This window comes from Oryctolagus cuniculus, chromosome 9 (assembly GCF_051225735.1).
Source record: "Oryctolagus cuniculus isolate XC-2025 breed Fujian yellow rabbit chromosome 9, ASM5122573v1, whole genome shotgun sequence".
NCBI classification, from domain to species: Eukaryota; Metazoa; Chordata; class Mammalia; order Lagomorpha; family Leporidae; genus Oryctolagus; species Oryctolagus cuniculus.
In genome coordinates this window covers 105,022,011-105,036,899 of record NC_142875.1, presented here as the reverse complement: position 1 = coordinate 105,036,899, position 14,889 = coordinate 105,022,011, and the positions used below count along the sequence as shown (strand labels likewise).

General features: G+C 40.3%; 2 protein-coding genes across 3 annotated transcripts in view; one reads left to right on the top strand and one right to left on the bottom strand.

The window, feature by feature from the left end:
- AKAP3 (A-kinase anchoring protein 3) overlaps nucleotides 1–6,525 on the bottom strand; it is a 38,482-nt gene extending 31,957 nt beyond the window's left edge. Inside the window, exons 1-2 of one of the 2 annotated variants that reach the window (XM_051850200.3) lie at nucleotides 6,390–6,525; nucleotides 1,125–1,232 (exon numbers count right to left, since the gene is read on the bottom strand). The gene's annotated coding sequence lies outside the window, so the exon portion shown is untranslated. Of the gene's footprint in view, nucleotides 1–1,124; nucleotides 1,233–4,151; nucleotides 4,288–6,389 lie in introns of those variants that run through there. The other variant, XM_008259709.5, reaches the window with a different exon arrangement.
- A 491-nt stretch (nucleotides 6,526–7,016) lies between these two features.
- Nucleotides 7,017–14,889, top strand: part of NDUFA9 (NADH:ubiquinone oxidoreductase subunit A9) — a 38,845-nt gene continuing 30,972 nt past the window's right edge. Inside the window, exons 1-3 of the mRNA XM_002712856.6 lie at nucleotides 7,017–7,083; nucleotides 12,603–12,773; nucleotides 13,109–13,206. Of these exons, the coding sequence (XP_002712902.1) occupies nucleotides 7,035–7,083; nucleotides 12,603–12,773; nucleotides 13,109–13,206 (318 nt within the window). The 5' untranslated portion in view covers nucleotides 7,017–7,034. The remainder of the gene's footprint in view (nucleotides 7,084–12,602; nucleotides 12,774–13,108; nucleotides 13,207–14,889) is intronic.

Sequence of the window (14,889 nt, the reverse complement as noted above, 5' to 3'; positions counted from 1 at the left end):
CTACTCCTGATTCCAGCTTCGTGCTAATATGTACCCTGGAAGGCAGCAGGTGGTAAATGAATAGTTAGGTCCCTGCCACTCGCATCTGAGATAGGGAATGAATTGCGAACTCTTTGTTTTGGGAGCTGTTGCAGGTGTTTGGGGAGTGAACTAGCTGGTGGGAGCTCTGTCTGTCTGCCTCTCTCTGTGTCTCTCTGCCTCTCAAATAATTTCAAAAGTTAAATCAACACAAATTAAAGACAGATTAAGCATGCTTTAAACTTACATATGAGGATATACTATTTTTGTTAAACAAAATATTAAAAGGAAAATGTAAAATCCTTTAAGAGCTGTTTCCTCTTTGCTCCCACAAGGATGAACAACCAGTTTCACATTCCAATCATTGATTCAGTTTAATAAGCTAAGGAGATAGGGTTTTTTTTTTTTTAACTTTTATGGATACAGTAATATAACAGATATCATGAGTAAACAATGGGTTTTCCACCATGGCTAGATCTTAGGATCACCAAGAGAACTATGTAAAGATACTGAATCTGAGTTACATCCCCAGAAAATCTTATTTCAATGTTTTTAGGTTCAGAAAACTTGAGTATTAAATTTCTTAAAAGCTTGCTGGGTGATTCTAATGTATAGCCAGCATTGAGAATTCCTGGGCCAGGACTTACCTGGGAAGACCCTCCTGAAAAGCCTGGCCAGTTCCAGACTGGGAATTACTTACTCTTCTTTAAAATTTTTCTGAGAAAATCTACCTAACCTCCTTTGATATTTTATTTAATGTTATTGCTTTAACACAGAAGTTGTTAAAGCTATAAAGTTAAACTCTGTATTGGCCTCAGCAGTTCATTATGATATAAAAGTATTTTTATGTTCATGAAAAAAGGAATTGATAGCACTGCTACTCAACCAAAGAATGGGAAGACTTAGAGGAAGGTTGTTCTAAATTGTTGACAGTGAAGGAGCCAGAAACGTGTCTCTTAATCTCATTTCAATTTCATCCTGATGAGTTACTTCTAATAAAAAAATAGCAAAATCAATAGGCTCTACTGCCCTATTTGAGCTCTATACCACAATTAAAAAGGATGAAAATTGAGCACAAAAGACAAGGAAATGACGTGATCACTTACTCTTGCTGAGGGCAGGTTCTGAGAAATGAGGAAAGCTCTTGATTAACCCGTTGTTGTCTTCACTATCCCTATGTTTACCCACCCCTCCTGCCATGTAATATCAGGAATCTGCAATGCAAGGACAAACACAAAAGGGGACTAATTTTGTATTTGAAATTTAATTACTCTTATTATTACATAATGATGTTGATTTTCTCATTATTTTCACATGCATACATAGGTGATGAGCACAAAATAACATTCAAATTTCATAGGGGGATTTCACATCTGATCTTGTACCTTCTGAAAGTTCCCAGATGACAAAAAAGGTTGTTCTTTCTGGTCAATAACTTCTTAACTACTGTTAGTCTCCACTTCTGAATCATTGGTATACAGGCTTATTTAACTATGAGGACATTGCAAAGTTTATATGCTAATCTCAAACTTGCTTGAACAGAAAGTTAGAAATAAAAAGGTGGAGTGGAGAAAAACAGCCTTGACTTCACTGATCTTAAAACACTTTAAAAGTATTCCTTTAAGAGAGACACACATCCTCATGTTACGAAGGGAGTTCATGGTTAATGTCTTCCAGAATCTTATACTATCTCTACCAAGACATTTCAGTAGATGATAAGCTATTATATTCTTACCTAGGTATATCCACCCAGTCCCTACCTTCAACAGTGTCTCTCTAAACCCCTTCTTACTTTATAGCTTGGGTCAAAAGGTATCCTATCAGTGAAATATTCTCTAAATATCTAATGGATTTGATTCCTCATCAGACTTTCTCTCATATTTTGTTTCTATCTTTACATCCTATCAAGCACTTTAAAGCTTGCTCTTTGCTCCCACAAGGATGTAAACCCAGTTTCATACTCCAGTTTTTGACTCAGTTTAATAAGCCAAGGAGACAGTTTATAGACATATAATAAGTATATTATATATTCATCTTTTTGTATATAATTCATCTGTTTTTATTAGCTGCTTCATGAGAGCAGAGGCATATTCTTGCTCCTCATGGTATCCTTTATATTAATTAGTATATTAAAGAAGATGCTTAATTAACTGTTTGCTAAAAGAATGCCTATATAAATTCTGCTTATTTCTAATTCCAGATTGCTGATATTTTTCTTTCTTAAGTTGGTGAATCTGAGAACAAACAAGAAATGACTTGCTCAAATCTGCTATGGTGGTAAGCAACTTAGCCATGCCTCCTTGACCTCTTTTGGAGATAAATGCACCCCAAAGACTCATCCAATGACTAACTAATAGACCTTCCTTTTCCAATATGTAAATACATCAACATCTTGAAAGTGTTATTGTACTCTTTCCATAAAAAGAAAGTGCACTTATAAGTCAAATATAACCAGCAAACACTTACAAATGCCATAATGTTTTTATTCTATTTTCTATGCCCTCTCTGTGTTCATCTGCATCCACGAAGCTTTAGACTTGCAAAACTTTCTAACTTGTCCTGGATGGTGGCAAACAAAAGAGGTATTTATATGTTTTGATAATAATGGTATTAAGACTTCTAAATTTATGGATGTATTCTCAACAATGAAGTAGAAAAGAAGGAAGATCTAAAGAGGTTAGTGGTGTCAATGAATGGGTTCACACATTTCTTTACCGTAATTCCAAAAGTTGGTGGATAATACCCTGGAGTTATGATACAAAATAAAAAATGATGCTTTGCGCTATTTATTAAATATAAGAAAAAATCTGACTATATACAAAATGTAAAGGTAAATGAACCTTAGTAACTATTTATTCTAACACCTTTATCTTATGAATAAAGAAACTAAGGTCTGAAAAGGTAGTAGTAGAACCAGTGGCTATATTCCCTTAGATAGCAGTCTAAAATATGGGAAGCTCTGAAATTTAACGCACTCAAAGCTGTGAGATTTTTCTATGGCCAAGGAGGGGATCATGTAGCCTTAGATGAACCTAAAAGATTCTCCCCAAACACCAGTGTGATTATTACCTGTAGTCAAGGAGGAGTGCAAATCATGAATACTAGTCAGGGAGAGCACACACACTTATAGGGATTTGGTTATGGTTGTAGGACCCTGCGCCATAGCCCCATCTCAAGACATGCTTCTCCTGCAGCCATCATCTTAAACAAGGGTCTCCTGTTTGCTTAAACTTCCTAAATTCTTGGGAAAATTCAAATTACAAGGAGCACAACTGCAACTCTTGCAGGATTGATCCATATCTGAACATGTTTTGAGATCTAGTCAGCCAAATTTTATAACTAGTTTTTAAAGAGAAGACTATATTTACTACATCAATTCTCTTTTGTCTCCTTCCTATTTGCAAGGGCCCAGTACATTGTAGAAACTCAATAGATTTGTTATTTAAACAAGAATTTTAATGGACTTTGCTTCAGATTAGAAGTGTATGTTTGTGTTTCTTTCACACCATTCATTGTTAAGGATTCTTGTGTCTCTCCTTATTTTCACTTTCCCCTAGTAACCATGTCTTTCTCTGGAGCCCCATCAGTATCAGTACAGACACATCCTCACAGATATGTGTTTCTTTCCCTCTCCCAGTTTTCTTGTCCAACCAAGTCTTCAGAAATAACAAGGAGTGGGAAAAAGTGGGTAAGAACTGGACTGGAAGCAATAGCAGCCCGATTTTACTCTGAGAGCACTGGAAAGAAGTAAAAAAAAAAAAAAAGAAAACTTTTGGATTAGCCACACAACGAAGAGGAAGAGTCCGTAGGCAGTCAAGCTTCCTTTCTCACTTTCAAATTGGGAAGCAAGGACTAAGCTCTCTCACGACTCCAAATGATGTTCAAGGAGATCTGGTCAAATCTATAACAGAATCAAAAGTTCAGCAGCAAAGATGACAGGTTTGGCTGCATACTGCCAAGGGAGACACTCGGTTATTTCCTGAGGACTCAGAGGTAAAATCTGAACTGGCTGGGCAGAACGACAAGTTTGGCTTGAACATAAAAAGTTGTCCATCACTTGTCACTGAATTCTCCCTTCTAACCACAAAAGATCAGCAAATGGGTTATTTTATCAGTGTGGTGGGATTTCCTACCTCTGTAGCACTTGAGTAGTGAACCACAGGAGACTCCAGAATATATTTTTAAAGTCAATGAAGATGCTGGGATGTCCTTGCTCAGCTCAAGATCTTGTTTTCTCCCAGAGCCTTCCATGCAACTCCCCCTTGTTGGGACTGGGGAGTGAGGTCAGAATCACAACTGGTGATATCACTGTCTCTATGGCAACAGTGGTGAGGCTGCCAGAAACTGACTGGTCAAAAGGACAAAAGGAAGGATGATGATATACTACAAGGCTCTGATGTGTGTGGAAGGATTAGGCTTGCTTTATCCTAATTCTCTCCTTTGAGTGTTCAATTTAGGTGGGGAATAGGGAGAGGGAAATTTTGTCAATGGATTTCACTTAAGACATCAGGATGACTAAGTATTAAGTATCAACAAGTCTTGGTGGCTGTAGGGGAGAACAAGAAATAAAAGAATTGAGGACTAAGTTTCTTATGCAAAGTCCCAGAAATCATTTCCATTTTATGGAGTCCACAAAATGGACTCTTATTACTTATAAGCATCTTGCCTTTTATAAAAAAAGAAAAATAGTAACAACACATTTTGGCATATTTTGCTTAAATTGACAATCTCTGGAATAAAATTTCTCTTACATGGTCAGAGACACAACAGCATGAATCCATGCTGGGATATATCAGGCCAAGAGACGTTTCCTTCAAGGAAGTTGGCAATTCCTTCTAGGCCTGTGGAGAACTTTCCCGAGCAGTACATTCTCGTTGGAAATGTTCCCTTGGGTATTCTTTATGGGTCAAATACAGGACTAATATGAGAACATGTCAAAAGTTCATGGAAAAATAAAATTAAAAGGTAAGCTTATATTGGTGCAAAAATTTTAGAAATCCATGTGGTTTGTTCATGATGTGCATTTTCCATGAACTTTTCCAACCACCCTCATATAGTTCCTATGAAGCAACAAGGGCTTCCAATTGAGGCCATAAGATAACGATTTCAATCGTCACAGACGCCAGTGATGGGTCTGCCACACACTTCCTTCAAGGAAGTTAACTGCTGCTGATCTTTTATACCAGGTCTCAGTTTCTTTCCCTTTACAATAAAGAACTTAAGTCTGCTGATATTTTAAGATCCCTTTGAATTCTATCACTCTATGCTTTTCATGTTTTACTGGTACTTGAACTGCATGTATGTGCATGTAGCAGTTCGTACTGGGCAATGCACCTTCACATCCATGTGTCATCTGATCCTCACAATTACCTGCTGACATAACAGAGCAGGTGTTATTTTCCCTGTCACACATCTGTAAAAGCTGTTCAGGTCACAACCAATAAATAGTAGAACTGGGACTGCAATCCCCTATTTTGGGTGTTAAAATCAGTGGTTTTTCAACTGTACCATGACATCTTGAAATCAGAATTAAGAACCCAAGGCAGTGTTTGATTTAGGGATGTTAAATAATATAACTGGCGATGTTATACAGGGGTTAGGAGGTTGCTGATGACAGTGGGATATCAGCAAAGTGTTAATATTCACAATGATCCCAGAATCAAGAATTAGCAAATTCTAAGTGCTAAGTGAACACGAAGTGCACAGTAAGTGCAGCCTTACTAAGCTTCCCTGACAAAACTCAAAGGTTTCTTTCTTCTGATTCAATTTGGTAGGTGTCCCTTTGGTAACCAGTAGGGGTGTGATAAGTGGAAACAAGTAATTTACAACTCTAGTAATTACCAACTCTGCCAGCCTGTTCCTCTATTCCGGCAACACCCACTCTTCATTTCTGAAAACACCAAGCACTGACAGAACCACAGTGTCTAGAAAGACCCCTCAAAGCAGGCTGTTTTCTGGGCAGTCCAAGGTGTATGTCTTACAAGATCATCGGCTGCTGTCTCCTACTTGGAGCTCTTACAAGGATGACCAGAATAAAGCACTGTATTTTATAATTCAAGTACTTATCTTTCTGGAACTTCCTCGGGATCCAGACAGCTCTTTCTAGAATACTGCAGACTCTCAAAGAGGTTCACAGTTCAAAACACAAAACCAAACCATTGCCCTGGCCAGTGTCATCTGCAGTTTCTCATCTGGATTGCACCCATAACCACTACAGTTCACCTAACGTTTCAGGAAGTTCCCAATGCTCATTCATAGATTGCGCTTTGGGTTAAGAACGCCTGTACTCACACGTCAGGCGGTGATGAGTGCTGCGATAAAGAAATCTAACAAACAGAAAAGGCAAACATCAGGATGGGTGGGATGCTCACCACCTTGGAGAGGATGCTCTGAGAAGCCTTCCATGAGCAGGGGCTTGAGCTGGTACAAACATGACTGATCATTCTAGGAAAATGTAACAGCAAACGCAAGGGCAGCGAGCAGCCAGGGGCTTGAGAAACTCGACCTGCGTTTATTAACTCGGGATGCAGCTTCTGTCCGATTTTTCATCTCCACTCTCCCCCTTCCTGTTCCCTGGGTCCTGAACTTCCCGAGTACAGGGCCCAGGCCTCCTGCTTCCCACAGCCGTCCCAGAGCTGCTCTAGTTGACATTTTCGGGGAACAGTGAACTGAGAGCAAAGTTGAGCGCCTCCACTTAGGATTCCGCGACTTTGTACGCCCTGGTGTCAGGGACTGTATGAACTTCAGGTCCCTTGACAGCGTGAGATTATCTCCACGGCCCATTCCAGATCTAAGATGCTCAAACTTTTCCTTTTCTCGCCTCTTTCCTTCATTTTTCTTCCCTTCTCGGCTGTTCTCTGACACCTTGTCTGTCAACCTTACCCCTACCGCAACCTCAGGCACTGGCCGGCTTTTCCCGCTCGGCGCATGCGCAGACAGTAGCGCGAGATGATGTTTGTCCCAGCTTAGTAGCCGTAGTCGGCCGGAAAGCCGGCCGTGGGGGATTGTGGGAGAAGATGGCGGCTGCCCTGCACCCCTGGGTTGTCCGTTCCTTGCCAATGTCACGTAAGTGTCAGGGGGAAGAGTGGTCTTGGGGATTCCGAGGAGAGCATCCAAGGCTTGAGGGCGAGGTGAAGCGCTGCAGCGGTCACGCCGAGTGCCTGGGCATGTTTGTTTTTCTATGGCCGGCACCGCCTCTGTCCGGTTTTTCCTTTTCCTTTCCCCTTCCCCGGCTCGCGTATTAACTGAACACTTGGCAAGCGGACGAGGGGGGCTTGAGCAACGGGAAGGGATGGGAGAGAGACGGGGACACTTGAAGAAGCTAAGGGTTCTAATGGTTTTGGGTTACGAGAGGTTTTGTGCGGGGCGAGGGGTGGACATTGAAAGCAAGGGAAGAGGGTTTTCATGGATTGGCTTTATGACCTTATGCAAGCCCTTACTCGCTCTCGACTTCAGATCCTAAGTGCCGCAGTGGAAATGAACGTACCACCACGTCAGGGAGTCCGTAGTGATATTTTTAAAAGTACTTTTTTTTTTTTTTTTTTGTCTCCAGTATAGTGTATTAGATCGAGGTGCTGGAATGTGGGGAGAAGAATCAGGATCTTGGTGGGAAGGAAAGTGAAGAGGGAAGGCTATCTTAGAACTTGTCTGCTTCGCGAATTTTTTCTTCTATTCTCAAAATGTAACATTTGCTCTTTTGCTCACACAGAGGTTGGAAAAGCAAGGAATTAGGAATACTGTTAGACTTCATTACCTTTTAGCCCGACTTCCTCCACAAACTTGCCCCAGTCAGCCCCTAAAGTTGTACTTTTCCATCCTGTACTTGTATTTATTCTGTAATACATTGGCTCATACAGAATACCTCATAGAGCTTTATAAAAGATAAAAGTGGAGACTCATTGTTAATTGTAAAGCCACTGGATCAGAAGTATTGAGATCAGCTGTTTGCAACTTAAATTTTTAAAAGCATCGTAGAGAGTTCTGATGTTGAGGGTCATTTTTGTTTTTCATCTTGGGTGAGACTCTTGCGTGCTACTGGGAAGGCAATGGTGCATATCATTCACCTATACAATGATACTTCAGGAAATTCTGGGAAATGGGATTAAAAGATAAGTGTATTTCGATGCAAAAAATATTGAAATCCATGCATATGAAGGATCCTTAATATTCTGGAAAAATATCTATTATGAAAAAATGTATGGAGTTCAGTTTTTTTGCATCATAGTAAGCATCTTTTAATTCCATATCCATGAACTTTTTGAAGTATTTTTTATAGTAAAGATTTATTTGTTTTGAAAGAGTTACAGAGAGAAACAGAGATCCATCCACTGGTTCTAAATGATGGTCACAGTGGCCAGCGCTGGGCCAGGCTGAAGCCAGGAGTCATGAGCTTCATGCAGGTCTCCCACATGGGTTGCAGGGCCCAAACACCTGGGCCATCTTTTGCTGTTTTTCCTAGGACACCAGCAGGGAAGACCAGTGGATGTTTATAGCACTTCCACTCATCTTTTTAGGGTGGTTATGCTTTGGAAGGTCAGAGAGGTTAGGCATTTTCTGTTGACAAAGACAAGGGGGTGAGAGTGCATTTAGGAAGTGTCAGGAAGCAGTAAATGACTACCTGTGTACCTTGGAGGGTACGAAACAGCGAGGTTGACTGTGTTAGATGGTTTCAGGTAAAAAGGTCTTTGAGAGCTGAGCAGAGTTTAGACCAGTGGCTTCCCAAGTGGAAGGTGCAAGAGAAAACAATGGGTTATGAAAATGTTACAACTTTAAAGTGTCATTTTCTGGAATAATAACAATGGCTACATACCAGATACTATTAGAAGTGCTTTAACTATGCTTTATGATGTGTAGGAACATATTGATACTACATGGAACGTGTATTTAGTTTTTAAATAAATGCTTAAAAAACTAATGCATTGTCCATTATTTTAATCTGGACTATTGGTTTGTATCTTGCAGTGGGAAACTGATGTAGATTTTTGGGCAAAAGAACATAGTCAATACAAAATGAATAAAGATTATTGTTTGCCTAATAGTATTCATAATAAATGGAAAAACTACAGAAGCAGGAGCCAAAGAGAAATAGCTTATGTTTATTGAGCACCTACTATATGCAACGTATTATAACAGATACTTTCCCATGCATCATTAATTCTCATATCAATTTCCTAAACTGGGGGCAGGTGTTTTGGTGCAGTGGTTAAGACACTTCTTAGCACACTTGGCATCCCATAGTGGAGTGCCTAAGTTCAAGTCTTGGTTCTGCTTCCTTTTCCAGCTTCCTGCACACCTTGCAAGGCAACAGATGAGGGCTCAAGTAGTCGGGTCCCTGCCACCCACTGGGAGAGCATGGATTAAGTTCCTAGTCCCTGACTTCGGCCTGACCCAGGACTAGCTGTTGCAGGCATTTGGGGATTAACCAGTGGATAGAACATACTTCTGTCTTTCTCTCATTTTGCTTTCCCAAAAACAAACAAACAAAATAAAAACAAAAAACCTCCCTAAACTGTGAGCTCCATGAGGCCAGGAACTTTGACTGACTAAATTTCTAGAATAGTGCTTAGCCAGTATTTATTGAAAAACCAAGCAACCATACGACATGTGACATCAGTGTACTATTACCTTCTAAGGGATTTTAAAGTAATAATAATTGAAAGCAACTGTTCATGGAGTGCTTAAATGTGTGCTAGCAATGTGCTAAATGCTCTGTGCATTTACTATAATCCTCAAAACAGTCTTGGAAGTATTCACTTGTTGATGCAAATGGATCCTTCCTGTTTCAGTTTCTCTGCCATCTTTCCCCTGTTTACTATCCTGTCTTCACTTTTTAAACTCAGAACTCCCCTTAATCATATATTCTTAACTCCCCAGCTCATAGCCCTTTGTCATTAAAAAATAATAATAATAATTGGAGCTGATTAAGCTATGCTTTCCACATATTGCCTGCCCCTGAGCAATGGAGAATGGGACTAGAGCAGCTTCGGAATAACTAGCTGTACTTTAAATTCATGAATACAAATCCCAAATGGATTTTTACCATGGTATTTTTCTAGGAAATTTGGTTTCCCTTTCTCTAGTCATTATTTAACATTGCCAAAGGATTCAGATGAGAACCATCTTTTTTCTCACTGTGAAATTGAGAGCTGATCTGTGATAATTTTCTGTACTCCTTTGTTGAGTGGATGAGCTCCTTCCGCTCAGATCAGCGAGTTTATGTTCAGCCCATGTTCTCTTACCTGTTTACTCCATCTCCTGAATCAGTAACGTTCCTGCCCTTCTGTGCCATTTCCGTCACATACAAATGCGTTACTTCTCTGATTAAAAGTAATCCAAGTCCTCCCTTGTTCCCTGGCCTTGTTTCTCTTTGCCCTTACATCTTACTGCCTCAGGAATCCTCTGCTCTTGTGCTTCCTTGCCTCACATCTTTTTATTCCTGTTCCCATCTGGCTTTCACTCCCACTAATCCATTAACATTGCTCAGTTTAAGGCTTTGTGCAACCAACCTATTCCAGATTGTGTTTCCCTCTGTCCTCTTTGCTGCTTCATTTTGGAGCAGCATTTGGTGGTTAACCGCCTTGGCCTTGAAACACTGTGTGTATTTGACTTCTGCATACCATTTTCTTTTGCTTTTCCTCCTGCCTCACTGGGTGGCTTTTCAGCCTTCCTTACTGGCTCTTGGGTTAATCCCTTAACCTCTGTGCCTTAGCTTCCTCCTCTGCAAAGTGGCCTTAGCGGTCACTAAGGTTGCCCATGTAAAGCTCCTGAAACAGTGTCACATACCGGGTAGGAGCTCTGGAAGTTTAGCCATTAGGACATTATTGTCAGTCTTATCTATGTTTGGTTTTATGCTCTGTGGGTTCAGTCACTATTCAGTAAGTGGGGCCATTTCTCCAATTTCATACTTTTGGATAGAGAACAGCATTGGATTCTAGGCAGAGTTCCCCTGGAGAGTCATCCCCAGAAATCAAACCAAGGCTTTGAAAAGAAATTCCTCTTTGTCTCTCAGTTTCCCCCACAAAGCTCCAGTGCTAAGTTCCAAAGCTTGTTGATTGGAGGAGAAATTCTTTAGCATTTTAAACCTTCAGCTTCCATATATGTGAAAGTTGAGTAACTGCTCTGAAAGTCTGTTGTAACAGATTAGAAGGGACTTAAAATTGGAACATATCATTTATGCTGTATGAGGAATAGTAGATAGAGCTGCACATGTTTCTTGGAGAAGAGAAGACTTAGTGGGAATATAATAGTTGTGCTTTTGAGTTTCTGAACCCTTCAAGTGTTCAGGGTGGGGCCAGCTGGTCTCTGTACTTACATACAGTAGAGAAGGCATAAGCATTGATGCACAAACATTGAGACTCCCTCATAGTACCGGGAAACATTAAAAAGAAATGTTGATTTAGCTCTCTGCTGTGGCCTGGGAAAGCAATAGAAGATGGCCCTAGTCCTTGAGCCCCTGCACTTGCGTGGGAGACCCAGAAGTTCCTGGCTCCTGGCTACAGATCGGCATAGCTCTGGCTGTTGCGGGCATCTGAAGAGTGAACCAGCAGATGGAAGACCTCTCTCTCTTTCACTCTCTCTCTGCCTCTGCTTCTTTATAACTCTTTCAAGTAAAAATAAATAAATCTTAAAAAAAAAAAAAAGAAATGTTGGTTTGAAAGATTTCCAACTTTTTTTTTTTTTGGACAGGTAGTTAGAGAGAGAGAGAGGCAGAAACGTCTTCCTTCCATTGGTTCACTCCCCAAATGGTCGCTACAGCCAGCACAGCGCCGATCCGAAGCCAGGAGCCAGGCCTCCTCCTGGTCTCCCATGCAGGTGCAGGACCCAAGGATTTGGGCCATCCTCCACTGCCTTCTCAGGCCACAGCAGAGAGCTGGACTGGAAGAGGAACAACCAGGACTAGAACCTGGTGCCCATTCTGACTGTTGACCTTGCTAAAAGTTAGGGAATTTTTTCTCCAGCTTTTCACTCCTTTTCTCATCATTTTTGATATTTTTCAATGGTTTTATATTGTCTGAACTGCACTTTTTTGTTTTTAATTTTCCATATTAGTCCTCCACCTCCAACCCATATCATCAGCTTTGATTTTTCTTTAGTCTTCCGTTTCAGGGTCTGAGCCTGGTGAGTCTTTATGTGTTGGGCTTATGCATTATTACTGTTTGTGTTGTTATATATGTTATATTTTTCTGGTCTTCAAAACCTTTCACAAAACACTTTTTCCAGGAGTCCTTCATGATAATATGACTTATTATTCCTTTGCTTTGTAGTCTCTGTTCCTTTCAACATAGAAGTTTATGATGTTTTAATTTGTAACTGTTTATTATGTTTTTTGAACAATATGATTTATCTCCTTAGATAAATTGTATGCCATAGGGCTCAGAGTTTCCATTTCATGTTTATATATTTCCTCACGTCCTGCAGATTTTGTGCACGGTAGTTTGTGCTTATTATTGCGTTTAGTACTTAAATTGCTAAAGTACCGAGGACAAAATATTGTTACGAATTTCTTGGGAAAGAAGCTCTTTGTAGTTGCAGTTACTTCTGAGCTGACATTTACCATTTTTGTGTGCTGTGGGATTTTGTTTAAGGTTCTGCTGTGGCTGCAGTAGCCACCTCCCTGAGTCATGGCCCACCCCATCGCCATCTTCACCATGCCGTTATACCTCATGGGAAAGGCGGGCGGTCCTCAGTCAGTGGGGTCGTGGCCACTGTGTTTGGAGCAACAGGATTCCTGGGCCGATACGTTGTCAACCACCTTGGTAAGTAAAGTGCCTTTAGTTCACTGTGGATCAGTGCCATTTATTAGGATTGTTTCAGGAACAGACGTGAGCAGTTTCCCCTCATTTTAACAGTAATACAAATTGTTCCTATCTTGGATTTATGTAATTTTTATCTGTAGTGGCATTAAGAGCACATCTATGGGGTTAAGCGATTCTGAAAAGTTAACTGCATCTTTAGCATGGCAAAATATGTCTTTTATTAAGCATAATGTCAGTTCACCAATCATACTAGAATTTAAATATTTACCAAATTGCTGCCATATAAAGCATCCATATAATGTTGATGTTGATCTTTGTTTTAATCCATTTTTTAGGACGTATGGGGTCACAGGTGATCATACCCTATCGATGTGATACATATGACATCATGCACCTTCGTCCCATGGGTGACCTAGGCCAGATTATTTTCCTGGTAAGAACCTTTATGACTGATTGTTAGAATTGACAGATGTCAATTACTGTGACATTTTTTCAGAAAAAGAGGCAGTATAATAAAGCAGCTGTTTGATCCCTGAGTGGTTCAAGGGCACTCTCCCAGTCAGTTCCTGTATTTTGTATTTTGGCATAGAAATTCTAGACTAGCAGGTGGCCTTGCAGGTCAGAGTCTGTCATAATTACTCATTTCTGCCCCTGTAGCCCACACACAGCCACAGACAAGATGTAAATGGATGGACATGGCTGGGTTCCTGCAAAGCTTTATTTTCAAAATTAGGCTGTAGGTTAGATTTGGCCTGTGGGCTATAGTTTGCCAACTCCTGCACTAGACCTGTGCTGTCTGGTAGTAGCCACTCCCATATGTGTCTGGTGAATTCTTGAAAGGTGGCTAGTCTGAGTTGAGATTTGCTGTAAATCCAAAATATACACAGCTTGTCAAAGACTTTGTGTGAAGAAAATAATATGCAATATTTGTGTTAATTTTAACTTATATGTTGAAATACTGTTTGAATATATTAAGTTAAAATATTTTACTAAATGAATTTCACTTGTTTGTTTTTACTCTTTTGTGGCTAGTAGGAAATTCAGGATTCTGTATGTGCCTCCTGTTACATTTCTGTGGCACAGTGCTTCTTAGACAGAAATAATTACAAATAGGGCACTTTGTAGCTTGGTTTGCTTCAGGTAGCTTTAACTTAGAACAGTGCTTCCTGAGCCTTCCCTGTTGTCTGTCTCTAATTTGCAGGTTCTTACTTTAGGTCATTCATTGCCAATGGGGTGAGGCAAGGGGAAGGGAAAGTTTTTTTTTTTTTTTTTTTTTCAAAATATTTATTTATTTGTTTGAAAGAGTTGCACCAAGAGAGAGGGAGAGGCAGAGAGGGAGAGACAGAAAGAGAGAGAGGTCTTCCATCTGCTGGTTCACTCCCTAGATGGCCGCAATGACCAGAGCTGAGTGGATCCGAAGCCAGGAGCCAGGAGCTTCTTCTGGGTCTCCCATGTGGGTGCAGGGGCCCAAGAACTTGGGCCATCTTCTACTGTTTTCCCAGGCCATAGCAGAGAGCTGGATCAGAAGTAGAGTAGCCGGGACTCGAAGTGGCACCCATGTGGGATGCCGGCACTGCAGGTGGCAGCTTTACCCACTACACCACAATGCTGGTCTCATAATGGTGTTTTCATTTATTCTTTAACTGAATGCTCACATCTCAGTATAATACTAACTTTGGAAATTGCTTATTTTTAAAGTGTTTTTCTTCTTCAAATTCTTGTTATCAAGTGTTTTCTTGGTCTTCTAGGAGCTTAGATTTGTCCTAGTTCTTTGTGACTTAAGTTTTTGGTCATTTTGTTCATGCCTCAAATTAGAGTATTTCACAAGTGATAGGTGAAAACTTGACTAGCCTGCAGATGGGAGCCACTGTGCCATGTTACATTTATTCCATTCTTTTCTGCAAAAATTTATTGTGTATCTGGCATTGAGCTGAACTCTGTCTTAATGACCAAGACCATAGGGAACTCATAATCTTTTAAAACAGTTTTTATTTATTTTTATTTGAGAGGCAGAAAGCCTCTCAAATAAAGTGGAGAATGTCTGGCCTGTGGGCCTTGAAATCATTTGCTGTGGCCCTGCCAAGAAAACTATAGGCAGGACTCAAAGGAATTCAGT